At 38.6% G+C, this 27,938-nt stretch overlaps 2 protein-coding genes and 1 pseudogene across 2 annotated transcripts in view; 1 reads left to right on the top strand and 2 right to left on the bottom strand.

Moving 5' to 3' along the window:
- ctnna1 (catenin (cadherin-associated protein), alpha 1) overlaps positions 1 to 27,640 on the bottom strand; it is a 62,805-nt gene extending 35,165 nt beyond the window's left edge. The window contains exons 1-7 of the mRNA XM_088343485.1: positions 27,492 to 27,640; positions 22,741 to 22,855; positions 20,405 to 20,600; positions 12,345 to 12,511; positions 10,126 to 10,245; positions 8,847 to 9,116; positions 6,855 to 7,058 (exon numbers count right to left, since the gene is read on the bottom strand). Coding sequence (XP_088199611.1) covers positions 6,855 to 7,058; positions 8,847 to 9,116; positions 10,126 to 10,245; positions 12,345 to 12,511; positions 20,405 to 20,600; positions 22,741 to 22,845 — 1,062 coding nt within the window. The 5' untranslated portion in view covers positions 22,846 to 22,855; positions 27,492 to 27,640. The remainder of the gene's footprint in view (positions 1 to 6,854; positions 7,059 to 8,846; positions 9,117 to 10,125; positions 10,246 to 12,344; positions 12,512 to 20,404; positions 20,601 to 22,740; positions 22,856 to 27,491) is intronic.
- lrrtm2 (leucine rich repeat transmembrane neuronal 2) lies at positions 963 to 5,902 on the top strand. Its single transcript, XM_088343484.1, has 2 exons — positions 963 to 1,568; positions 2,231 to 5,902. The coding sequence occupies exons 1-2, from the start codon at positions 1,346 to 1,348 to the stop codon at positions 3,862 to 3,864; spliced, it is 1,857 nt and encodes a 618-aa protein (XP_088199610.1). The 5' UTR covers positions 963 to 1,345; the 3' UTR covers positions 3,865 to 5,902.
- On the bottom strand, positions 8,206 to 8,365 carry LOC148360025 (U2 spliceosomal RNA; annotated as a pseudogene).
- Positions 27,641 to 27,938: the final 298 nt, after the last annotated feature.

The following is a 27,938-nucleotide window of genomic DNA, read 5'->3' as shown; positions in this document are numbered from 1 at the left end:
AGTGAACATTCATGTGTAAAAAGGACCAATATTACTTCCAAATAAAAAGAAAATTAGAAAATAAACACGGTTTGATGCAGGTATAATGAAATATATGTAAATGAACAAGATTACTGATAATGCAAAGTGTAACCCAGATACATAAGTCAAGCTTTTAATAAATTTGGTTTTAGAACATGTAACATGGCCTTACCAAAACCTAAATATTACCAATATAAAAATATGTATATTGCAAACATTTGTGGTCACCCTAAATGCGGGTTTCGTAATTGTATTTTTTTTTTGTTTATTGTTTCTTTTCAATCATGTTGCAACAAATATCACATCACCCCCCCAAAAAAAATCACCTGAAATAGAAAAAGGGATGACAGGTAGAAGCCAGAGGCTTACAAGTGATCCGTCCCTAAAATAACTTGAAGTTTTTGCTATTAATCATTTTAAAAAGTCATTATATATCTTAAATTATTATAACAAACATTTGTTAGTCAATTTAGAAATTATAGCATTCTTTGAATCACAACAGATTTTACAGTTTGTGTTTTTTTCTTTTCCCATCCTTCTCAAAAAGGGAAAGTGTGAGAAGCGTCCTTTCTCATTAAGTTCACTTTCTTTTTATAGTTTAGTATAGACACGCAAATGCACAACTATTTTTTTCTATAAACAATGTAAATTAAAGAGATAAATAAGTAGCGACAAAGCAAGACTTCAATTTACAGATGTATTTAATTTCAAAAGCAGACTCCCCCAGCCCGTTCAAAATATCAATATTCCGATCGTGACAAGGCAGTTGCAAGAAGTGGGGGTGGAAGACTGGAGGTGCAGGAGCAGTGGTATGAAGCAGAGAGCAAGTGAGAGAATGAGCGAGAGGCTTGCTGAGTGAGTGGGAGAGAAAAAGAGAGAGAGAAAGCGCAGAGATGGTCGACGCCAGGCTGCCACCACTCTGTAGCAGTGAGTGGCTGCAAGAAAAAGCACAGAATAACATCCCTGGCTCCCTGCTCGGATTTTTTTTCTCTCTCCTTGCGTCTCAGCAAGCAGATGAGGGCTCCGCTCACGGCTCTGCGGAGGAAATGGTGAGACTCAGCCGCCGTTGGAAACAGATTCTCTGGATGCCATCAACAAGTTAGAGGTGGAGGACAGGAGCCATGAAAGGCGATAAGCTTGTTTTTAAAAATATTGCCTGATCAGACATCATTGCAGAGGAGAGGAGGAAAAAAGAAAAAAGGGAGGAGAACAAGCTCAACCAGAATTGCAGGGACTGCAACTGCTCAACTTAGAAATAGTAATATCAGCAAGACCTCTATCATTTGTTGGATAAAAGACAAAACAAAAAAAACAGTTGGATTTTATGGGACAGCAAAGAAAAACTGGAATTAACAACCCGGGACATGGAAATTTGTATTTTTTCTCCTTTGCGTGGGCTCTGTATTGCTTCATTTCTAAAGAAACAGTTTTATTTTGTGCTCATCCCAAAAGGTTATTTTCCTTTGGATTTTTCTTCCATGTGGTTGCCGAAAAAGTCTGCAGAGAAGGACAGTTGAATGCAGCTTCCAATGTGCACAAAAGAATGGGTAAGTTCGCGTCTTTTTTTTATCAACGATCTGAATATGAATAGGGTAGAGACAGAACCAAGTGAATCTTCTATAGTAACGTTTGTCTACCTGTTCCTTCACCAGTTGACCAAGACCCAGACTAATTTGTCAATGTATTGCATGAACAACTGTATAATACAACTGCACCACATCATGTGCATCCTCCATGAAGCAAGGTTAACAGTTAATCTTGACAGAGGCTATTAAAATTGTATATTCGGTTATTGGAACCGAAGTCATTGATTTGATGAGTGGTCCATAGGTTGCATTTAACAGCACTCCTAATTGATTGTGATTGATGTTTCTGTATTAATTAAAGCAGGGTTGAAAACCAGCATTGAGTGGCAACCTCTCAAACGAAAAATGGTCTGCATTAAAACAGCTTTAATAAAGGGGCTTGCGTATTAGTTAATATGACGTAGTTTATATATTTCATCTTACTCTTGGTAATTAATTCTATGTGAAAGCACATTGGTCAAAATCACCATGGTAGATCATATCTGTAATGATGCAATAACAAAGTTCAAATTTATGTTAAAAATAAGTACATTTTGAATACTCCTCAACTCTTATTCACTTGGATGAGCTTTCTTTTCACCTATAGCCCTCACGCTTATTTCCTTATCTTCAAATCCGTTCAGGTTTTCATTCAAGGTGGCCATTGGTGGGACCTGCACCAGCGGCTCTTTGTCTGTATATGATCAGCATGCTCCTTGTGTGCCTGCTGCCTTCTGCATCATGCACAACCTGCCCTCAAAAATGCCGCTGCGAAGACCTGCAGTTCTACTGCGACACCCAGGGACTTCAGGCACCCCCAGATGGTGTGGACAAAGGGGCCCTGGGGCTTTCGCTACGGCACAACAGCATCACTGAACTCAGCCCTGATCAATTCTATGGCTTCAGTCATCTCACCTGGTTACACCTTGACCACAACCAGATTACTACAGTTCAAGAAGATGCCTTCCAAGGGCTTTACAAGCTGAAGGACCTCAACCTGAGCTCCAATCGTATCACCAAGTTGCCCAATACAACCTTCATCCACCTCATTAATCTGCAAATTTTAGACCTGTCCTTCAATCAGATGACCGCGCTTGAACCAGAACTATTTCATGGATTAAGAAAGCTCCAAATTCTCCACCTGCGTTCCAATTTACTACGTACGACACCTGTCAGGGCATTTTGGGACTGCCGTAGCCTGGAGTACCTTGGCCTAAGCAGCAACCGTCTGCGGAGTCTAGCTCGAAATGGTTTTGCTGGGCTGATTAAACTCAAAGAACTCCACTTGGAGCATAATCAGTTGACAAAGATTAATTTAGCTCATTTTCCACGCCTCGTGGGTCTCCAGTTTCTGTATCTGCAGTGGAATAAGATCAACAACATAACATGTGGCATGGAGTGGACCTGGACCACGTTGGAGAAGTTGGACCTTACCGGAAATGAGATCCGTGTCTTGACGGCAGATGTCTTTCAAACATTGCCAAATCTCAAGATTTTACTGTTGGATAATAACAAATTAAGCAGCCTGGATAGCCAAGTAATGGATATGTGGCAGTCCCTGAGTACCGTTGGATTGTCTAGCAATCTCTGGGAATGTACCAAAAGGATTTGTTCGCTAGCCACTTGGCTAAGCACCTTCAAGGGAAGGTGGGAGCACTCGATTCTCTGCCATAACCCCGAATATGCCCAAGGTGAGGAAATACTTGATGCCGTGTATGGATTCCAACTTTGCCAGAATTTTTCAGCACCCGTTATTCAACCCACAAGTACAACCACAGACGCTACCACAGCTGCAGAGATGACAAGCTCTTATTTTGGAATTATGCAGCCCACCCCCACGCAGGACTACGCAGAGGATAATTGGTGCTGCTCCACATTCACAACCACAACACAAACACCTATCATTTCTCAAGCGACCACAACTGCATTCGAAGAGGCAGCTGTAACAGAAGACTTCTCTATCATGGACAACACCATTATGACTCATAGGGTTATCATGGGTACTATGGCTCTTCTGTTTTCATTTTTTTTCATTATTTTTGTTGTATATATCTCACGGAAGTGCTGCCCCCCAACCCTGCGCCGGATACGCCACTGCACTGCTATTCAGAACCGTCGACAGATGAGGACCCAGCAGCGGCAGCCTATGGCAGATCTAGCTACGCAGGTGCCCTATAATGAGTATGAGCCCAGCCACGAAGAAGGCGCACTTGTGATCATTAACGGCTATGGGCAGTGCAAGTGTCAGCAACTGCCTTACAAAGAGTGTGAAGTATGAACTCTTATTTATTTGTAAGACATGTGGTTTGCCATTTGATGATACAGGGTTTGCTTTTTGGATTGCTTTTCCAAATTCATGTAAAAAGAATTTCTACTTTCTGGAATTTGAGAAAAGATGGCAAATGCTCATTGATCCAATGAAAGACATGGCAGTGTTAGGGAGATGTAGAAATAGGCATACATTTATTTTTCTATGACTGGTGGTTGTACGTAAAAGGCAGGGGCAATCAGCAAACGTGTCAACTGTGAGACTTGTCTCTAATGTCAATATTCCGCCACACAGATAAAATAGTCAAATAACCCACTGTAAACTACATCAAATGAAAACAATGCAACCTGCTATTTAGAATATTCGAAATTACTTCTTATCCACGCCACAGGCAGGTTCGTAACCAAACCAACTAGCACAAACTACAAACTCTAAATTGGATGAATCAAGATAAGTTTTCTGAGAAGTGAAACATACGGGTTACCCGTCCTGTGGGGAATCTATTTGCCAGCTGAATGAGCCTGCTTTTCAATGTTTCATGTTTGTAGTGCTGATGATGTGCACCTCCAACTCAAACGGCAACGTTTGTTCCTATAACACAATGAGTTGATTTAATTTGAGAAGACAAATCATGTTTCAAAATGCCCCAGACACTTTTCTACATTGTTATTACACTACCAGGGTGGTTGGGAAGGAAATGTTAAAAACGAGCGTACATGGGAAGCAGAAGATATTTAATTGTGAAAAAAAAAAAATCAAACCTTTTCGTACCCCAGGCTCTTTACTGCTAACACACTAATAAGGACTGACAACCACAAGATTAAACCAATTACGGCAGGCAAAAGAATCAAATGTGCCGTCACCCACACCAATGATCCGGCAACATTTGACTTGTTCAGAAGCAAATATAGTTCTTTCTGCACTCAATCTTTATGTAAAAGAAGAGTATACAGTTATTTTTAATTAAATAGTTTTTATTCACAGATGATTTGTGGATTTCTATATGACAGTTATATGACAGACTGTATCAAACTCCACTAGGGAACATTACCGTTTAAACTAATGGAGATCAAGTGATGTGTGACCAGCTAGCCTGGGTCAGGAGAGATTTGTATGCAGGAAGGATAGGATGTGCATTAGCATCAGACGAAAGCTGCTGCCGCAGCTCCGCACTTCTTTGTACTCAGTTTGGTGGTGGGGGGCAGGGTGAAGGAGAGACCCATAGAGGGTACAATGCTGAGCGCGAAGGGAGAAACTTGGTTTAAAGTTTGTCTATTTAAAGTAGCGGGCATATTTCTGACATTTTGAAATATGTGGATTTTTAAATCATGGGTGAGGTGTTTGCATTGAAAATTCTACTATTTGCTGCAATGTTTTTTACCAAATATGGCCAACCTCTGAAAATGTAAACTGATGTTACAAAACACAAAGGCATAATTTACACTGAAGACAACCAGCAGGTGTCTCATCTGTTTGGTTTAAAAGTTTTCTTTTAGGTGTGTTTACATACATCAAAATGTGTTCTCCTGAAACTGATTTTTTTTTTTAAATCAAGCAGGTCTGCAGTGTTTTCCAGATTTGATTTTCTTCAGCTTCGCACTGCAACAATTAAACCTGTTCTGCATGTGTTCAAGTGCCATCAGGTAGATAGAGACATTGAGTGGTGGTACCGCGAAAGTGAGAATTTACATAGCATTCCAATCTACTATTTGACATGTCACTGTTAAAACTATGGTTGTGCCATGTAATGGAAAAGCCACAGCATTTGTAGAAATATACATCCCTCTGCACTTTGGCTATTTGTAAAATGTTTTGTTTCCTCATGTCATCCTCAAGTTCCCTACCCAGATGAAAAAGAATAAAACAAAAAACCAAGAAAACAGATCCCTCCCTCTGTTATACAGCATTTTCATGCAAAATGAATGCTTTGCATATTTTGTATTGTAAATGTACTATTTCATATCTGTATAATGCATAAGATGTGCCATCATGATAAAAAAGTATCCACCAAACATAGCAGTATATTTTTTAAATAAAATGTTCAAATGACGGTGTACATTTTGATGCTAAAATGTAATTTATTAAAATGATAGGAACTCATTTTTTTACTTCTTGCTAGGCCTCAAAAACGCAAGTCATGAAGAGAAAATTGTGATACTGTGGAACAGGAAAACAATACTGAGGGTCAAGGAGGCACTCAAATCCAGACATACATGTTTGTTTCACAACAATATGGATGGCAAAGGCTTAAAGTATGTGCCTCGTTTTGTGTACAGCAATATTTACATCAGCTCTATATCCACTTGCCTAGTTTAGATTTTGGGAAGAAACACACTTAATAATTCCCCTAGAGTCAACCCACTTATTCACCCTGTTGAGTGGAAAAAGCTCAGGAAAAAGGGAATTACTATCACCCAAAATCCTTTTTCGTTATGCGTTTTAAGGAAGTTTGGACCAATAAAATCATCTTTCGTTTTCACCAAGCGTAGCAGAAATAGTTAATAGCTCATTGATTTTGTCCGTACTCAAGAAGACAAAAAACATGTATGAAATGTTCAATAGCTCCACTGTTTAAAACTGAAAGGCTGCCAATAAATAGAAGCCAATTTCACATCTAAAGAAGACAACAATACAACAGAGGTAAATAGATTACAGTGCCAAAAGACAATCAAGAAATTTAGAATCACAGCCAAACTAATTGTTGTTGGAAGCCATGTTTGTTGCTTACATTTCATTTATGCAGCGCTAAGGTGTGTTGTGTGAGAAAGGTGCTGCAAGCTAATTCATTCTCTGGAGTTAATATACACTGTTTCAGATGATGTCAAAAGGTTCAGAAGCCCACCAAAATTCTATTCAGTTGTTCCTTTTTGTGATGAAATAGGAAATGTATAGAATTTTAAATGTCATTTTAAACAATTCTGAAAACGTATCTATTGCTGATAAGTGTACTAATGTGACTAGTACTTAAACAATAAGAAAAATAGGCAACATTGACTTACATTGCCCATGTACTCGGACAGCAGGTCCTGAAGAGCTTGACGTACTGAATTGCATTCAGCCACAATTCGCTCCCTGCGATCATCTCGAGTGCATGAGGAGTCAGCCATGAGGGCAGCACCACTGATGATGCTCTCGAGACGTTCCTCCAGGGATGGACGAAAGCGCTCCTCACTAAATGCGAGGGGGTCCACAATGATTTGTTTCTGAGGGTAAAGAGGATTCAAAAGTGACATTATTTATTTTTTAGGTGACAGGGATTAAGTTTATTAGACACCTTCAATTTGAATGGTACTTAGCCACCCGAATTCAATTGAATATGACATTCCCTAGCTAAGTGTGACATCGCCATGACAACAATTGCATAACAGGCTAAACTGATTTATTCATTTGAATTGGGGTGCAATGGTATGGCAGACTGGTGTAATAAACACGGCTTTGCATATTTTATCACCCTCTTCAACAGAAATCGTAATTCTTATACCATTTTCAAATCAGACAGGAAGTTCAGTGTTAATAGCTCAAGTTATAATATAACTTCAATACATTTTCACTGCAGTGCATCACTCAATCAGCAACTAAGCAATGTGTTATATAGCCATGGGTATGCAATTTACAGCCAGACAGTGGGCAGCAATCAAATAGGTAAACAATATCCCATTGAGAGCAACACAGGAAACCGTGCACACTGCACGGCAACATTGAGAAACTTGGCTTATTGACACAATAACAGGTTCTTGTAATGAAAATGTATTTTAAGAATACAGTGTGGATCAGCTCATTATCCGAATAGGATAAATATGAAAAACTATTTTGTAATCAAAATCAGGTCTCCTGATGGTTTAATTAGCTGCATTTATCACCCCATAGAGCATTATGATGATTGGCTTATTCTAATATCCCGCAGGTTTTTGTTCTTAGTTTTAATATATTTACTTCTGAATATGATGCCAGGTATGAATTGTATTAAACGGTTTCCCCTCACTAAAACGCACACTAGATTACAAATTGCACCCCCAAAAGTTATTATTTTGTCTTATATTTTGCATATATAAGGGGCATGAAATTCAAACTACAGTAAGAACTTCCGTGTGTACAGGTACATATTAAAGCATTGCAATAGTATTTGCCACTGACTAAAACCGCTAAACTTTGTATGCAATGGGAATTGAACCCTAGTGGCGGCGGGGGGTTTTGGGGTTTTTAAGGGTTATTGTTCTATCTTCGTTATTCATTATCCATTATCCGTTATCGGTCAGTTCATAATACGCTACAAAGCCTAGGAGCCGGGACACTTACTCTCAGCCAAAAGGCCAAGCTAAGGTCCTAGCCCTAAAGCCTTGCTGCGATCATTGCGAATGCACCGTTCCCGGAGGTACTGCAATACCGGGCCGATGCGTGGAGTGGACAGAGCAAGCTCATATTCCATCTCCGAAATGCAAAAATCAAAGAGGCCAAGCTAAGGACCTAGCATCAAAAGGCCAAGCAAGGCCAAGAAGGCCAAGCTAAGGACCTAGCATCAAGGCCAAGCTAAGGACTTGAATAAAAATGGATTGAGACGAGAGCGGCGACATTTCACCACTAGACCAAAAGTGATAAAGGTGACATAATAAATGGCATTAGAAGTTATCCAAATATAACACCGTTTTTATTCACAGTGCCTCAACCCTGATTTGCATAATGCAGTCAGATTTTTTTGATTATTCACCAGTCATTGTTCTTTTTTATTTTCATCTTTTTTTTAAAGAGGATCCTGGCAGTTAAATAGTGTGATAATGAGACAAAATCTAATAAACTTTCACATGTTACCCATGGTGCCCCTTATAGTCAGGAAAATACAGTACTTCTGCTTATTATGCCCGGTATGGATCGTATCAAATTACCTTGGAAAATTTATCTTCCGATATTATTCTCTACACTAAAAAGTAATTTATGGTCTGTTTTTCCACATTGCACTGCCCCACGATTACACATGTATTACAGTAAATACTTACGTCAAAATTGTTGAGGGCGTATGCCAGCTCCCCGCCACCGGCTGGTTGATTGAGTGCAGAGTCTTCAGTGGCAGTGGCCTGAGCGGCGTTGGAGATGCCAGAAACTGCGTGCTGCAGTTGTTTATAGATTAGGTCCCGGTTAGCCTTGTAGGCTGCAACATCAGGGTGCTGCAGGCAGGCGCGGGATGCAGTGTACAGCATCGGGATGTTCCTCTGGAGCACACCACGGGCAGCAGCCATTTGGTCCTTGTGTTGAGCATCTTTTAACTCCTAAATGAGTCATTCAAAGATTTACATACAGAAGGGTTGGAGTGTTATATACGGTTAAGGCACTTATAATATTAGCACATAAAGAAACATGCCATGCCCTTGGATCAAGCGTGATGTAGTTTGTCCTTTGTGACCTACATTTATTTTTGTCCTTGGCTGTAACAACACACAATCCAAATGTCTTTGTAATGTAATGCGTTTCAGTTCTATTGCATTTACACAAAAGATTGCGGTGCTAAGAAATCACTGACATTGCTTCATTGATATTCAGGCACATGGAGAGAATGTACATCCATTACAGTAACACATTTGTCAAATCCTGGATCAGCAATCCTCTAACTTTTTCCTGTTAGGGCCACATCACTTTCCTTCTTTTGAGAGGGCGGGGTCAGTTTGTAACAGAAAAACCGTGACAATTACAGGATTGCCTGAATATTAAAAAAAATATTGTTTTCAGAAATCCACCAATAACCTACTTTGGATTATTCACAGAAGTCAGAAAATAAATCATAACAATGAAATGAATAATAACCGAAACACGTTCTGTGGATTCTTCACAGAACTTAAGTCAGAAAATAAATAATACGATGAAAAAAAACGACCAAAAACACTCCTTGTTGTGCAGTCCCCACGAGTGGTATAGATGACTTGCGAAAAGGCAGTAGATCCCATCATCACACTATTTTCAGTCGCAGTACCAAAGAGTAAAATTAATTTAGTTGTGCGTATCACTTGATACAATGACAATCTATTATCATTCTATTCTTCTGATAAGAGCATCGTAAATGACAAATTGATTGTCATTGTAAGATGTGAAATGCACAACGAAAATAAAATTCGTCACGTGAGAAAAAAATAGTGTTATAATGGTACAAATCCCATTGTCTTTTCATTTGTGTTCTGTGTCACTGGTCATCCAGTGGTAAGCATTTGGCGTATATTGAACATTGGCTAATCAAAAAACAAAGACTGCTATTGTGTATATATATATATTGTTATCATACTGCACCTGTTGTCTCTTGGCTGCCATAATATTCAGCTTGTCAACCTCAGGCTTCAAGGCCTTATATTGGATCCCCAGATCCTGTTCTGTCCCGGCATTACGAACTTTGACAAGGCTGTCCTCCACCTAGATTTTGCACAAACATAAAACCATAATTAGTCTCTTCTAACAAGTAAAATGGGTTTAGAAAACATTCTGACCAATCTTAAATTGTTAGATTTATCATCATCATTTATTCATCAAAATCTAAACAACGTAGATTCTGTACCCGATCTTGACAGGAATGTCAAAATAATGTAAACATTTCATTACTTTCAAAAAGAAATCATAAGTGTGATATACAAAATGCATTTCACACAGTGCCAATTTCCTCCGATACTCTTAAATATGGTTACAGTCTTTCTTCAGAGTCTAGCTAATTTCAATTAAACAGATCTGTACATGAACTTGTAGTGCACACTATCCACAAATCTAGTTTGAAAAGCGTGTTGCATCATTTCCAAGTAGACTCACGGCTTTCCTAGTTTCAAAGGGTGCTTCTGCTCAAGACCGAGCAAAGAGTCTGACTACTTATGACTTGGGGGATTTCAGTCAGTTTTTTTTACTCTCTCCAAAAAAGAAATAAACCCGATCCCATTTCTACATTTCTGTTTGTCCTTTCAGAATGGTTGGGTGAATGCACATTAGTTTAAAATGAGACTGACTTCCATGACACTAAGTAGGAAATCAAAGAGTCTGAAAGCTTGATGTACACAGTCACAGGAAAAGTAAACCTTTCCAGCATGAAAACAACTTGATTGTAATTTTCATGCAAAGTACTTCCTTTATTCAGACACCAATAATGCAATATAAATGTATCGCATTTTAGGGACTTTAAGGCGCACTTAAAAACACCAATTTTGCCAGAATTTTGAAAGTGTGCCATAAAATCCAGTGCTTTATATCCAGTACACTGCAGAATACAGTGGATAAGATCGGAAATGCATGAAGTATTTATAGGTGAGAGTTATTACAGTATGCTTCCATAATCGACCAATAATTGATCGATCAATAATGATCGCTGGCCCAAATCATAATACATTGTTTGCAACACGATTCAAACCCAGGCGGTGAAATCGTCCACACTTTACCTCTAGACCACCAGTGATATGGGTAACATGTGAAAGGGTATTGGATTTTATCTCATTAGCACACTATTTAACTCACAGTGCCAGGATCCTCTTAAAAAAACAAACAAAATGAAACAAAAAGAACAATGACTGGTGAATAAAAAAAAAAAAAAAAAAAAAAAAAGTCGTTGAGAGAGAAGGCCGATCTAGTCGAAACCCAAACATAATGATTGATGCTTTCGAACTGACCCAAATTTGAGTGGGGGTTGGGATTAAGATTTTACCTCTAACCATTAGTGGTCTAGTGCTCAGGTTTCAGCACCCCCAATTGTCTCAACCTGGGTTCGAAAATGAGCAGGCCAACCGTTATTCATAAATAAACACGCTAGCTCTTACTGAAGTTTCAACCTTATGTGCTTTAAAGCGACTTTAAAGCTAAGGAAACAACTCTATGGTATCTGATGATAAATTAAACTTTATGTTGGTGTTTGTTTCACAGTTGTCAATAAATTATTTGAATCACGGCTGCATGTATTCAACGTTTGCCACTTTCGATGCTTAGTTTGAGCTGAGAAAAATTTCATACTGATTTTAAATCAAACATTAAATTGTGTTATACACAAATAAACACAGTATTTCCTCCACACCCTTTTCACCGTTTTGAGCACTGACCCATTTTCATGCCTTTTTAAAGCTAATACAACTCAAGAGTTAAAATGGCTTTAAAGAAAGCAGCTTCAGTCGGTGCATGGCAGCGGACGTGCTAAGTGTTAATCTGAATCTGAATCTGAATTTATATTCCGGTGTGTATCTGAAAAATGTATGAGAAAGTCATTTTTTTGGAATGCGCCTAATAGTGCTGGAAGTATGGTAAAGAACAGTTCAAAAATAAACTGCAAAAAATCATCTAAGTACACAATCCAACTTTTCCCAAAATATTTTTTTTTTGCACAATGTGAAAAAAATGATATATTTGATGACTTGGCTTTTCATCAAATAAACCTAATCTGCTCACACTCCAAATTATAATCCTATTATGTATTTATCTGCTTCTATACATAAACTAAACCCATAATGTGTGAAAATGGAAAATGTATGTCATGGAATCCACCTCACCAGTTTAAGTTGGAGCAGAAGTTTGTAGACGTCTGACATGTCTGCCAGGACCAACAGATGTGTGACAGCTGACAGGAGGGCTCTGGCAGCACGAACCATATTGCCCCTCTTCACAGAAGAGCAGGGGTCTTCTGCAAATTCTCCAGAAGCCTGCCTCATTGAATCACCTGGGAAGGAAAAATATCAGTGAGCATGTCGACTCTGGTAACGTTTTAATTATAACCTCCTTGGCAATCTTGTAGAAGTAATCCCTCACTATTTGGCGCTTTGGTTATTGCTGGTTCACTGCTTCGTGGATTTTAAATTAAATCGTCTCTAAATGTATCGCGCATAGTGTTCTGCAGCAGACAGCAAATCCTATCACAGGGGCAAGTTGGACTTGTGTGTGTTGGGTGGGCGTGTCTGCACGTGTGCCCGACAGTAAGCAGGGCGGGCGCACAAGTCAATCAGTCCACCCTAAAAAAACTGACAGATAGCTTTTAGCGGCTCGTTTTATTGAAAAGAAATTCATCAATTCAACTAAAGTTGAAGAAGCACATATAAATGGTGATCAACAGCGGGTGCTCTGTGGATTATTATCGGGTTTGGGAAGCAACTGAGGTGGCGTTGGGAGAGAAGGTAATAGCGGTGCTGCAGGTCTGGTCTACTGCTAAGGCTCGGCTACGTAACAACTCTCACAAGCTGCCCCTACCAAGCCTGTATCTCACCAAGGCCAGATCCATTACCCATGAAACAGATGACCTGGAGCTACACCATGTGGGAAACCGTTACATTTGGGACGGTTGTAATTTAATCATCGGGGAGATCTGTCTCAATTCGAGGATACCCAATACTACCGTGCAGCCACCCAGGCGCTCTCTAAATCTCTTGCTTACAGTAAAAGGAGAAGCCCTATAAATTTGTTGTATTTTGTAATATGACAATCAAGACTAATAATTCAACTGGAGTGTTGTGTTTAGTGTTTTTATTTGTAAATGAATTGTTGTTATTTTGTCACAATTGTTTACTATCAGTCAGTAAGGACTTCATCTCAAGGTAAGTTTGACTTTTGTGGGCTATTAATGATACTTTGCGGATTTTCCCTTTTTTGCAAAGGGTTCTGGTCCATATTAACTATGCTAACTGAGGGATTACTGCATACCATCTTGGAATGCATTGAATTCATTCCAGATAAACAAGCAAAGCCAGACTTCATAAATACCATATCTCCCAGACTGAGATGGACACAAAACACCCAAGTTGGCCTCAAATTGGAATGTGTGCCTAATAACCAGGCGAGCCTTAAATGTGGACGAAATCGAAAATACGTCACGATTTGTGCAATTTTTGATCAGACGATAACATTAATCGCTGAACACAATTACATATCAATGGTGGCAATGTGATTCACACCAATAGAACTGAATCCTAACTACTAGGGACATGGGTGGTTGTTCACAATTGCATAACTCAGGATGCAACGGAAATCGAACCCAGATTGAATAACACAGACAACACATAAAAACACATTAATTCTTATCTCATTATAACACTATTTTTGGTCACGGTACCAGATATGTCGGAGAAGAAGTGATTTAAAATCCGTATAAAATTGTGTTTCACATTTTCTCAGCTCAAACTAAGCATTGTAAGAGAAATGATTTGAATACATTTGGGCATGTGGTTTTTTTTTTTATAACTATCAGGGCGACAAAATTCTTCCCACAATAACTCTCTTAAGTTCAGAATTATATGCGCTCCGTGAAGACTTTGAGACTCGGAGATAAAATCCTGGATTTCAGTGGTCCCCAACCTTTTTTGTACCAAAGACTGGTTTCATGTCTGACAATATTGTCGCAGCCCAACCCTATAATAACATCAGAAACGTGGTACCGTGACTATAAATGGTCTGATGACATAAAACCGCTTTTTTATGTGTTGTCTATATTCCTACTTGAGCCAGGGCATGTTTTCTACATTGGAAATTTTTTTGGTGGAACACCACTAACAGAAAATGCTATGAAATGACATTGATCAGCATGTTTAATTACAATATAATGTATAATACCCCCAGTTTTTACAGCACAGACACTTGACAATGACATATTTGCAGAAAATGATTCATAAATGTATTATAAAATTTTCCACTTTAAAGTGACATTGGATAATTTCTCACGGCACACCTGATGATCTCTCACGGCACACTAGTGTGTCGCGGCACAGTGGTTGAAAATCCCTGGTCTACTGGATAGGATCCAGCAATTAACGTAATGCAATCAAGGTTCGATACCAGTCCTTTCTAAATTTTGCAATTGTGATCAGTGTAATATTGATCAATCAATGCACAAATATTATACTTATTTTTAGTTCAACCTTACACCTTACTGTACTTTTAATTCTATGCTGCTTATAGCCTTGTATATAAGAGAAATATCATAAAAGACTTATTTTTAGCGGTGTGCCCTATAATATGGTTACAGTGCGAAAAATACGGTCATTTTGAATTGATGAATTTGTATGCCGGATTTAGTTAGTATTTTGTATGCTTCTTATATTTAAGTGGTACCTTTGAGAAATCATGTTATTATGCAAACAAAATTAACAACGGAGAACAACTCCATTCTCCACACAATCCATCTTGGACCTAACCTTTCCATTTTTCTATGGCAATTTTCATACATGTCAAAGTCCCAACAAAAAAGCCGCTATCTCATTTGTCCAGCACTATGATTTGTCCTACATTGGCCTATTCAGTTGACTGAGCGCATATTGACTTTGTCGGCTCACATTATGAACATCAGCACATTTGTCAATAGTTAATGGGGAAAACATGCAAATTCAAAGGATACAAAAGTATGCGCCGCAAGTACCTTGAAGTTAGAATACATTTAACTATATTGATGCTTTTTGAAAGACTGCTTTTGCAAAGATTTACAGATTATACACTCGTTTTGAGACGTTTAAGCAGAGATGAAACAAAAACTAAGATAAATGTTAACAAGATTGTAAAAATTGTGACATGTTTAGAGATCAGTTCTCTCGCTACAACCCTAACCCAAAACTATTCAGAATAACTTATCTTTCTGTCATTTCAAAAAAGTGTTTCAGTCAAATTTGAAGTAAGCACCAGTCAAAAACGACAGAGTAAGTATCCCTTTAATAAATCTAAAACCATATATCCTCTTTTGAGTTTATGGGATTTTAAAGAATGACAAGATTCTGAAAATAGTGCGTGCTTTTAACCGGAGACCCTTTCTCTTTCACAGATTTCAACGATTTTATGTACATAATAAAAAGTTATATTGATGGCTGTGAACTTCAGGCATCAACCCGTATAAACAAAATCAATGAGGGTATTTTCAGAGAAGATGGATATCAAGTGTTCTTTCATGAACTTTTGGCTCCTGTAGCACTCACCTGCAGCCTGTGGAAATGTACGCATATATCACTCAGTAAGACACAAGAAGGAAGCATGGAGAGTAAAGGGCTAGATAAATTGAGTAAAGATCAACAGGCGAGCAGTTTTGGGTGCTTCTAAAAAAGTAAAAAATGTAATTCATGTACATCAACTTTTAAGGTAATTCCAAATTCGTAAACATGAAAAATGTAAGGAAATGGTACATGGTTTTTGCATGAAATCTAGATATATTTAATAGGTATATTCCAATTATTTTCCGAGATAATGCATTTTGAAGATAGTGATTCATGTCATCCTAAGCCGAGACGTCATTGGAGGGATTCCAGGGTTGTGATGCAGGTAGATCCAGTAATGATACAACAAAGGATGAGCAGCCAAAAAGGGTCTCACTGGCAGAAAACAAACCCCACTGAAACCCACCAAAGGGGGCTAACTGGCACTGATCAATTAACGCAGCCAAGCATCGGGGCGGAATAACGCCGGGCTGACCGCCATAAAAAAAGACAAAAAAAAAACAGGCAGTGAGCAGCAAGGCCAACCAGGAAACACCAACTAAACATGACGGTGACGAAAGCGAAGCCGGCTGGGAATTAAACCAAGAAACACGACAAAACTGACGCTAAGACCAGGCTAGCTGATCAAAAAACACACCGTAGGCAGCCAAACTAACCGGGAACGAAAAGCCGCAAAAGCGATTAACACAAAGCCAGCCAGGAATAAACCAAGGGACATGGCATAACTGGTGCAAACGCCAGTCTAGTCAGCAAAACAACACTCAATAGGCAGCCAACGAGCACCAACCAGGGGCAAACTAAACAGGGAAGCCTTCGTCAGCCCTGTCTTTAACAGGGAGCCGGCCAGACAAAATCATCCCAACCGCGAAACATGCCGCGAAAAAACAAAATTGAAAAGCCTCAATCGCCTACCTAAAAGGAGACAAAAACAATGTAAGCAAAGTTTCACTTTCTCCAAGCAGAAATGAACAGTAACCAATCGCTCATCTTAGATCGTTGTGTTTCGGAGCTGTCCTCACATGTTGTGTTAATGGAATTTGCCATTTTTAAAGTGATAAGTTCCTTCAACGACATCGCAACTCCAAACCGGGTTACTAATGGTCTTTCATGTCCAAATTCAAGAAAATTTTAAGGACAGATTTTCCTATTACTATTTACCACAGGAAAACGCTACCTTAATGTTTTGCATGGCCCATAATAAATGTCCATAATTGGTATGTTAACCTTGCACTAAAACACATTCTGTTCTGCCCTGTTTGGATGTAGCATGCACCTATACTCTTGGGTGTGACCCGCAGGGGTCAATGAGACTTCATAAGACAATGCCATACAGACTAATGTGAACTGCAGTTAATAACTAGGGGAAGAATGCAATTCGAAATCGGAACCACCAGAGAGCAGTCAGTGTCATTTCTAAGCAGACTCGGTGTAAAACATGGCCACCATTTCAAGCATTTACAAGCACTTCTCCCAGAATTCAAGCACTTTTCAATCTTTGCAAACATATTTAATAAAATCCAACCTTTTTTAAGAAATTCAAGCCCCCGTAAGCCCCCTATCTACAGCAAATAAGCCAGATGGGTCAACTTTGAGACTTACATTCTCGAGCACCCTTAAACATAGAATATTTTGCCTAATTTGCCTTATTGTGGGGAGGAACACTAACCATTCTGGGCCAAGTTGGGGGAAAAAAAACAGTTTGGGAATACCTTTAAATCTGTGGGGGGGAAAAAAGCCCCTGGAACATGCAAATTTTACAGATGCACAGCCATCCTTGATAATGTCATCGAAGTTTTCTTACATTTTAACAGCTGACAGGTCACAGTTGGGTGGAAAAGGTTACATGAATCTAGGGGATGAAGACGACGTGAGCCTTCTCAATGGTCACATTATCAGTCCAGTCACGCTCCACTGAGCAGCATAGCCTAGCTGACAGCTAGCACGAGGCACCAGCCCAGCGCTTGCATTCCGCCCTTGTGACAGCTTACTGCAACTACAGTAGAGACACTGGGGAAGTGTGTGTCACAAAGGCTAACTGGCCGCATGTCAGCAACCTCCAAAGTATTGTGGGGAGAGCTACATCAGGGCCACACAAAAATTGCAGAGTGATGTGATGGTAAAAAGACACCAGTGCAGCTGTCATCTCCAATGGAGGTAACCCTTTTTAAGTGGTCTGGGAAAGGGAGCATGTATATCCAATTGAATAGAAACATGGAGGCTTCAACTAAATTTTCGTATGAAGCCCATCAGACGTGTATTTTTTTGATAAAATAAAAAGATTCCAGCCCTCCATTCTGTATATACCTGTATTTACTCATTTTCATTCATGCAATGTTTGCGTTGCGTCGTCTGCTGCAAGCCACGTCACCTCTTCTTTCCACAATGCTTTTAATGTACTTTTACTTTTAGTAGCGTCATCAATTTTGTTAGCTTCTTTTGAATATTTCTTCTGGGGCTAAGGTTTTAGCTTGATCCCTAACCACTTGTAAATTATTCTTGTGTTCTCTGTGCGCCTACTTTGGAAAAGTATATGCAAATGCGCCCTTATAAGGCTCTGGAAAGTCCGGAAGTACAGAGTTATTCGATGCAAGCTTCCGATTGGCTCCCGGGTTTGCAAATTGCCAAACGAACTGAAATTCCAAAATTTCCAAACCAAACGAATATTTCGAAATCGGAATAAACCAAACGTTTGTTTTGATGAAACAAAATGTTTTGAAAAAGTTGTCGTTTTGTAAGTTGTACGCCCGACGGAAAAGATGCACGCCGTTATTTTAGACACTGCTTCAAGTAATAATGTTACTTTTATTGCTCGATAGTAATAAATGATAAATTCAAATGCTTCAGTTTAACTTTCAAGATAAAAAAATCCATACAGTATTCATGTTGGCCTGAGGAGGGATGGGAACCACCAGACTTTAATTCCCCAAGTCACACCACACAAAATAGTGCCTCTACGAACCTAGCAGTAAGGGATCCAACCAACCAACCATCCAAGGTATCTGCTCAACATGTGTTAAACTCGATCAGTCTTTTTCTGTGGTGTGGCACAACTTGCATTTTCAGGGCATATTGGGATCCGCAACCCACTTTTGGGTCAACATCCACCAGTTGAGGAGCACAGATATAAAGAAACCCTTAAGTGAAAATTGAAAAATGTATAAATCATTTTTCATATACCAGTTTTTGAAGAACAGCAATAGTACACCCTATGTTAATGTCATTGATTTCATAAGCCGATTACCACTCACAATAGAATTTAAAACTAAACAATGAAAGCAAAGTAACAAAGGCAGATATCCTGATGCCAACATAATGCAAAACGCAACGCCAAACACACGCCGTTTTCTTTCAGCATATTGGTCCACAACTACATTGTGAATTTTAGCCATGTTAAATTTGGATCAAATGTGCTGACATTTTATTGATAATGGCAAACCTATAGTTCACAAAAAAACCTGCTTATCGTGTTTATGTGCTAAATAATCCGCATGCAATTATTTGGAGAATTATCAAGACATGGCAGATTTTATCAGGTCATCAAAACATGACTATCACACAGTCCGATAAATTATTTCTTACACAGTCTTCCACTTGCTGGCGCCATCTCCTAATCACAGAGTAATTCAAAATTATTTGAGAAGTAGATATTCTACTTTGCGCATATTTCTTTTTATGGGGTTTATGCTTCACGAAAACTGAAGATGTATATGTGTTGTATTTTCCTTCTGAAAGTCAAAATCCAATGACTCACTCGCTGTGTGCAGTGCGAGAATTTTGCCAAAGGCAGAAATTCAGGTGCCAAATGAAAACATCCTTTTTACACGGTTTTGAGAAAGCAAGCCCAGTTAGAACGCCAGCGAAGCCTTGTCGATAAATAAGAAATAACATTTTATCTGTGTTTTTTATTTCAATGATGAAAGAATTCCAGTCTTGGGTGATATTTATCAATGTATTTTCTGTATGCAAGTCATCGGTTAAATAAAGGATGCATTTTAATTAAAAACCTTACTTTCTCTACTTTTGACTTTTTCGTTTCACGTGGCAAGAAAAAAGAAACTAAAAATGAGTCTTAAAGCATTGGGTTGAAAGTGAAGGAAATGGAAAAATGTTCTCACACAAATCTATTATTTTTCAATCTTGGATTTTGCTCTGTTTGAATTAAGGTGAATGATCTTATATCTCAAAGCCTTTGCTGTTCCTAGTATATTAAACCCAAAGCTAAAAGCAAGTAGGGAACAAATACCAGTGATCAGTTTTATTTTCAGACTCGAGATTATCAATAACATCTTGAATTTAAAGCGATTGTGATCTCTAAAATCCCAAGTTTTTTTGCTCTTTGGATAGCAACATATGACCAAAAGCCATGTGCACAAAAAATGGCTGCTGAACTAGATGTTTAAGAAGAAGTGACCCGAATACTGCACATGAGGTTCATCCCCTCTTTACACAACACTAAGGTCATCTGAAAAAATGAAGACCGTGCCAAGTATCAACAAAGGTGTTAACACTACAGTCGCCTTTTTTATGTCACTTGTACTTTTGAAGTATTGCACTGCGGAGTAATTCACTTCCAGGTTAACTAAATAAACACAAAGCAGAAGCATGGAAATATCAGAGAGCAGAGTGGTTTGAGTATTTATGTACTGCACCTTGCTTGCGGACATCTTCTACTGCAGCAGTCAGCTCATCCTTAAGAAACTGGCTCTCCTTTGCAATCTTCTCTCCCTTTTCCAGGAAGTTCTGGGTGGCTGTCTCCACAGAAGCTGCCAGAACATGCGCCTTCTTAGAACGTCCCTTCTTCTTGTTAGAGGGGCCTTTGTTACTTGAGTTTACCAGAGTGGTGACCTATCAATGGGTATACAAAAAGGGTATGAAAAAAAAATTATATTGTTCAGGAGCTGTACACCTTTTTCATGGCCAAATTTCGGGCACTTTCTTAGGGCTTTCACAGCCAATTTTCAAATTTCTTCCAATACCATTAAATGAAGAAATCCGGTGTAAATATTGTGTAAATATGTTATCTGTGATTTACATAATTGATTTGTAATCTTGCCTGTGCATTATCAAGACATGATTCTTAGATCTTGAGTAATTCACGAATATATTTGTGGATTTGAACAATGCGTGTGGGAATATTTTTGAGACAAATCTCTTCCAATTTAAGTGTTGGGTAAAAATGATATGTAGCTTACATTTACATTTGCACAAAATTCTTCCCATGACAATTTACCACAGGGAAATGCTACCTTTTTTTGCATGGCCCGTATGAATGCTCATAATACTTAAACTTGGCACCAATACATATTTCATAGGGCCCGTTTAGGTCTAGCATGCATCAGTTCTATTGGGCGCGGCCCGTGGGGGGCGATGACGCTTTATTGGACAGTGCCATACTAACTAATACCAGTTGCCGTTAATCTAAAGGGAAGAAGAAATGCAGTGTTGGTGTGATTTTCAAAAATACTTGCTGAGAAACATGGCAACACTAGAGCATTTACAAACACTTCACCCAATATTCAAGCACTTTTCAATCCCTGACAACACCGCATTAAAATTCAAGAATTATAAGAACTCATATGAACACATAATCGTTTCTCCAAAGCAAACGTACAACAACTAAAATTTCGAATCAATCCAGATGTTCAAAAGCTTAAAAATATTTGACAGTTTTCGGTTGGCAATGCATCACACAGAGGTAACTGCTGCCTCAGCAATTCCTGACGCTTTGAATGTCTTTAGGCTGAGCAACATGCGCTTGTTTTCCACACTAGCTCTGCTCCCACAAAGCATACAGCCAGTTGGCACAAGCACACATTGTCGAGCAAGCCGGAAGGACACAGCCAAAAGATTCAGCCTGCTGGTTGTTAATCTACTGTGTGTTCGGATAGCCATCGGTCCAGCAGTTTAGGGGAGACATTTGTAAGGGGGTGGGGCATACAACTGGTGCAATCAATTTTCAAGTTTAGATCCTAGTGATGGAAATTTCATCCAATTTCTTCCATCTTCAACAATAAATCTTTTTGTGTACTTTGCAAGCTCAAGGACAAGATTTATTCGGCGCTGTGGAGGGTCACTGATAGACTAAATATGGCTATCAAAAATGCCAAAACCAACTTCACATTAATAAAAATAAGCCAGATTAGAAAGGTGGAGTCTGAATTTATTCATACCACGGATTTCTGTACCCAAAAAAAAGAACGCAAAATCTAAGTGCGCATTATACATGCGGTTTTACGGTAGGACATTACCATATTTGTGTTTAAACCCAGATCGCGGCAATGAAAGCGCCTAATTTTACCCATTAAACCACTAGGAATATAGATAAAATAGGAAAAGGCTTTAGAATGTATCTCATCACATCATTTAACCTCACGTGCCACATTGTACAATGCTGTAGTGGAGCATTATGGGGAAAAAGTTCAGCCAAAACTAAGTCGTACAACGTGGTACCGTGAGTAAAATTGATGTTACAATGAAATAAAATCTAAAGCCTTTTTTGTGTCATCTATGGTCTATTTGTTAAGAACCAGTGCTTACACTGCCATAATCTGGGTTCGAATCCCGTTGCATCCAATGTTGTGCAAATGTTGACGACGATATTATTCGACTGATAAAATATGCTAATGTATTATCCGAATTCCCAACACATTTGTGACGTGCGATCCGTAATATGAGCTAAGAAAAAAATGAAACAAAATGTTAACATCTCATCTCATTATCCGTACCGCTTATCCTCATTAGGGTCGCGGGGGGGCTGGAGCCCATCCCAGCCATCTCCGGGCAGTGGGCAGGGGACACCCTGAACTGGTTGCCAGCCAATCGCAGGGCAAAATGTTAAATGTTAACATTATTATTTTTAATCAAAAATTATAGATGTGCATTACACACAAATTAATTGAGTAAACAAACATGACATAGAAAAGAGTCAGATAATCTTTTACACAGAAATGATTAACAACAAAATGAGCACAGACGCTTTTATTACCTGTGTGACCAGAGGCTCTAGCAGCCTTTCCACTGCCAGAGTCCTGATCTCCAGACTCTTCGGGTCCCATTTGAAATTGATGTTTGCTGTGTTGATGCTTGTCATGTCTGGATGTCTAAGACAGGAGACAAATGTCACAATCAAAGATCATCAATGGAATATAATCTTGACCCCTCTGTGAACTATCTTTTAAGTTTGTGTGCGCAGCAAAACCTTTGGCAGAATGTTGACAAAAAAAAAATAAACTCAAGTTTAAAAACAAAACTATCCTTATTACTTTCAATAAAAGCCGCTGCCTTCATTAGTTTTCTTAAACTGACAGCGGGAACAATCAGTGACGTCCTGTCGCAAATTAGAGGAGAGATAAAAAGGTTTTCATTTATAGTTTGAAAACAATCTCACTGATATGAGCCTCAAAGGAAAACTTTGAATCACTATCTGCAGTTAGGTTTCATTGTTAATTATTGGAAGCTCATGATGTTGTTGAAATAATGTCAATATAAAATCGTAAACTTTCAAAAAGAGCACATATCGCACAGCTGCAGTTTAATGTTGAGGTCAACCAGTCCTAAATAGATGAGTGTTTCACAAAATCATATTTCCCCTCTATTTGTCTGTGCTTTGAGTCTGAAAATCACATATTACGCATTAATAGGATCTCAACAGGATTGGAAGTTACACCCGTTTCCTGAATGATTACAATTATTGTGTTTCGTTGTTTCGTGTTAAACTAAGGGGATGCTATTAAAAACTAAATCAGTTTTTTTATGTAATTAGAGAGTTTTTTTTAGAAATTTTGTGTAATTTGATGAGTAGGCAATTAAAACATGTCCCTTTCACTTGATATGGAATTACGATTTGACTTGAGTATATTCACCTAAATAGAATGGAATTGTCCTAGTTGCTGTAGTGTTCATTGTTTACAACGAGATAAGACGTGCACTCCTAGATAAACATGTACGAAGGGACTTGAAGATTTTTTCTTTTAAAGAATATTAGAATAGGCCATTCTTACAAGGTAGTGCGTGTAGAATTGAATTCTAGGAGCGTCAGAAAATACAACAACGAGAAATAGTCCAATGACATTGGCAGCATCATTGTGCAAAAATAAGAAAATATGGATGTACGTATTTCCATACATAGGCACAATTTTTACCTTTCTCAGTTGTGTGTGCTTATTTAGGGTGACGATGGCTCTTGTAAAGATAAAATTATTCAACTTTATAATTGTACACACATTAGATCTATTTTCAAGCCAATACTCACAAACTGGCGATCAAGTAAATCAATTTATTTCACCACAATTGGCAATAGTAATAAAAGTAGAGAACTTATACATAGCAAATTTCATGCCTAATATTTAGAAATGTATAATTGTTTTTATTTCCCTACTTGTATAATTGCACTAGTATTTAGATTGGCGGTCTCCAACGTGGTACCCGTGGGCGCCAGGTAGTTCCCAAAAGAAAAAAAAATAGTAGCATGCAGACCGGTTCTGAAAAACCCCACCAGTGCTAGTACATTGTTTTTTAGTGGTTGACTCAGTCTATTTAACCCAGCTTCCAGCAATTCACCTGGTGATAACATCGTAACAACATATAACATGATATTTATTTTAGAAATGCATATCAAACTGGTAGCTCTTTGCATTAATTAGTAAAATAGGAAAATACAAATATTTCTCATTCTGTTAAGCCACATCAATCTGCATAGCCCTTAATCACAAAAAGTCTCAAGAGGACTGCACAGACCACAATTATAATGAACCCTATCTGGAACCTACATTCGGGCAAGGAAAAACTCAAAAACATCCGCATGAGGAAAATAAGAAGGGCCACATAAGAAGGTATAGAGGTAAGATCGGGCCCAAAAAAAGCACCCGAGCCCGACGCAGGCCCGAGGGGTATTAAACCCGACCCGGACCGAGCCCGACTAATTAACTGGATTTGCTGGCCCGGCCCGAGGGGGCCCGAAATTACATATTTTATTTATAAGGAGGGGTGATTTATGATAACAAATTAAACTCTGCCTTTTGTTACAACATCTAGGCCTAAGTTAAATAAAACTGTATAAACATTTACATCTTTTATATTTCTGTGTCTGCACTGCAGATGTTACATTAAGCGACAATCTGTCATTGACGGGTTTTTTTTTTGAGGTAGCGAAAACATTTAAGGGCGTCCGTCATTTTGACGACTTGATCATTGGGCCATAATCCACAGCAGCAGTAGTAGTACGTCCTTAAGATTTTAGCGCAGGGGGTGTTGACGTGTTGTGCCCTTTTCCGACTCCTATGCAAATTCCCCCCTCCCCCGATCGTATTCTATATAAAACGCTTATTAAAACAATAAAGCGAGCTAATTATAATAATTGGGAGATCCTAGTCTATATAACGCGTTTATTTAAACAATAAAGCGTGATTTTATTCTGCAAATTGCGTTTTTTAACGCGGATGAAAATGTCACCAACGTCAATGTACGCTTCCGACAAAAGCGATCGTATTCTATATAAAACGCTTATTAAAACAATAAAGCGAGCTAATTATAACAATTGGGAGATCCTAGTCTATATAACGCGTTTATTTAAACAATAAAGCGCGATCGTATTCTACAAATTGCGTTTTTTAACGCGGATGAAAATGTCACCAACGTCAATGTACGCTTCCGACAAAAGCGATCGTATTCTATATAATACGCTTTAAAACAAAATAAAGCGAGCTAATTAAAAATAATTGGGAGATTCTAGTCTATGTAACGCGTTTATTTAAACAATAAAGCGCGATCGTATTTTACAAAATGCGTTTGTTAATGCGGATGGAAAAGTCACCAACGTCACTGTACGCTATGATTTCCGCAATCACAACTAATTGTACACAAATAATATTTATTTGATTTACTATATTCCTTGGTCTAGTATCCATACATAGTTTAAGTATATATTTTTAATGAACATATATTTATAATTATTAATTAATTTAAAAAAAAAAAAAAAAAAAAAAAAAAAAGCAGGACCGAACCCGACCCGACCGTATGACTGACATTTCCGGCCCGACCCGGCCCGAAATTGCCTCGGGTTCGGGCCATAAATCTTAGGTCTAAGAAGGTAATCCTCCTTCCAGGTTGACAAGGCTGCAATAGACTGAATTGAATTATCTCTATACAAAATCATTCATGGACTTTCTCGCTCATGTCTTTCAGATTTAATTTCCTCCTATGTTCCGGTCTGGAACCTTAGTTCTGAAAATACTGGTCTACTAGTGATCCAAAGAGCCAAGAAGAGATCCGCAGGTTCGAGAGTGTTTTCCATTCAGCCCCCGTGCTGTGGAATGCTAGAATCGATCTGCAACCTCAGTGGAAAATCTAAATCTAAGCTTAAAACACACTTCTATTCTATGGCATATGAATAATCTATATTTTACGTTGACAATATCGGTGTATTATTTGTTATTGCAACATCCATTCCAGCCTCGTCATCTTGGAAGGAGGATTACCTCATGTGCAGTCCCTTTCTCAAGGTTTCTTAATTTTCCTCATGTTAAGGTTTTCGAGTTTTTCCTTGCCCTCGTGTAGATTTTAGATCAGGGAATGGTGTAATAACAGTCTGTGGTTTTCAATCATCTGTCGTCTGTGCAGCCCTTTGAGACTCTACAGCTATACAAATAAACATGACTTGAATTGATAACAACATTGTATACAACAGGATTAGACATGGCACTCCAGGGTAAACATGTAATAAGACTTTGAAGATGGGAAAAAGGATAAAAGGCAAAACACATTTGCAACTAATGCTTACAGACTGCCCAAGGTTATAATAATAGTGCAATCTTTGTGAATGTAAAAAAGTGTGCATCCTGATAACAGTGCAATGAATATACGTAAAATAACGCCAACAGCAACAGAATCCCTCAGATAAATCACATAGTATATATTTTCAATTTCCTGCCATAACATATAGCAGCACCATAAAAGAAAAAATAACAAATAAGTCGACAGATATGTCTTGAGTTTTGTGCGCTCATTTAGGGTGGTGATGACCCTGGGGAAAGATGATGCTTATTGAATCGCACTTGCGACTTGGGCCTGTCTGCAAGCATTGGGTTTTACAATAATAACTTGACTAATAATATTTTTCATTCATTTACAATAGTTTTAATGAATGTTTCTTCTTGTAAACAATGTTCACTACCTTGTTATCAATGAGAAGAAAGACAATTCTAAATAATCGTCGATGAGCTAACAATTAGCTTAACGCACACCTGTTTGTTAAAAAGAGAAGTAAACAGAACTTATTTCGAATCATTAAAATGTATTAAGATCGGGGAACTCAATAACGAGATACGGATCATAGTTCGAAAAATGACAGGTAAATGTCATCGTAGCTCATGTTGCTTACCTGCTAGCGTCCTTTAACCAGAGCCGACACCTTGCTAAAGCTAATGCTAGTTGACAAACAAACGCGAAACACAAAAGTTGGCCGCGCTTCGATTTCTCAACTCAAATTACTTTCAAAGTAACTCGATTGATCCGTTTTCGATTCTTTTAACTCGAACAAGTGACTTGAAAGAACCACTTTGAACTCTTTGATCACAATTCGTTGGGAAAGTTTCAAGATGGAGGAATGACAACGCTTCCAACTTTTCCTTCCTATTCCCTTCCTCTACGGTTCTTCTCTTCAGACTTCAGACGCAATTTTTGCAACAAAGACTGTCAACCGAAGCAAAAAATTCCGAGGGATTTGAAGTCAAACGTTACCTTGGAAGTTTCGACGAAGCTTGTTTCGCTGGCGGACGTTTTTACCCGACAATAGCCGAAACCGAGATGTGGGGGCGGGCGTTGGTGCGAGGGAGGCGGGGGGGACTTAGGGCGGTGACCGAGTTCCTGAACTAACTTCCTGGCAGACGGACCAGAGAGGCCCACGATGACGTCACGTTCAGGGCGTGGCGCTTGTGAGAGCCTGTCCATATATGGATCCATGATTGCTTCCAGTTTCTAAGCGGGTTTGCGCAATCTGCTAGTTTGGATTTGTTTACGTTTAAAAGTGGTCATATTTGATGAGCAGTGTTGGGTAGGGTTACTTTAACTTGATTACTTTCAATTACTTTTGGATTACTCCAATACCAAATATGCTAATAAAAGACAAAAGAAACTAAATATGAATACAATTATGACTCACAACACGTGGTAAGCTATCTCTCCTAG

This window comes from Urocampus carinirostris, chromosome 9 (assembly GCF_059441175.1).
Source record: "Urocampus carinirostris isolate Australia breed hairy pipefish chromosome 9, RoL_Ucar_1.0, whole genome shotgun sequence".
NCBI lineage: Eukaryota > Metazoa > Chordata > Actinopteri > Syngnathiformes > Syngnathidae > Urocampus > Urocampus carinirostris.
Note: the sequence above shows the minus strand (reverse complement) of the source record. Positions and strands in the feature narration are given on the sequence as shown.

Excerpts from the sequence above, each read along its gene's own strand:
- lrrtm2 (XM_088343484.1), top strand. The coding sequence starts at position 1,346 with ATGGGACAGCAAAGAAAAACTGGAATTAACAACCCGGGACATGGAAAT. Across the intron at positions 1,569-2,230 it reads CAATGTGCACAAAAGAATGG|GTTTTCATTCAAGGTGGCCA; the intron begins GTAAGTTCGCGT and ends AAATCCGTTCAG.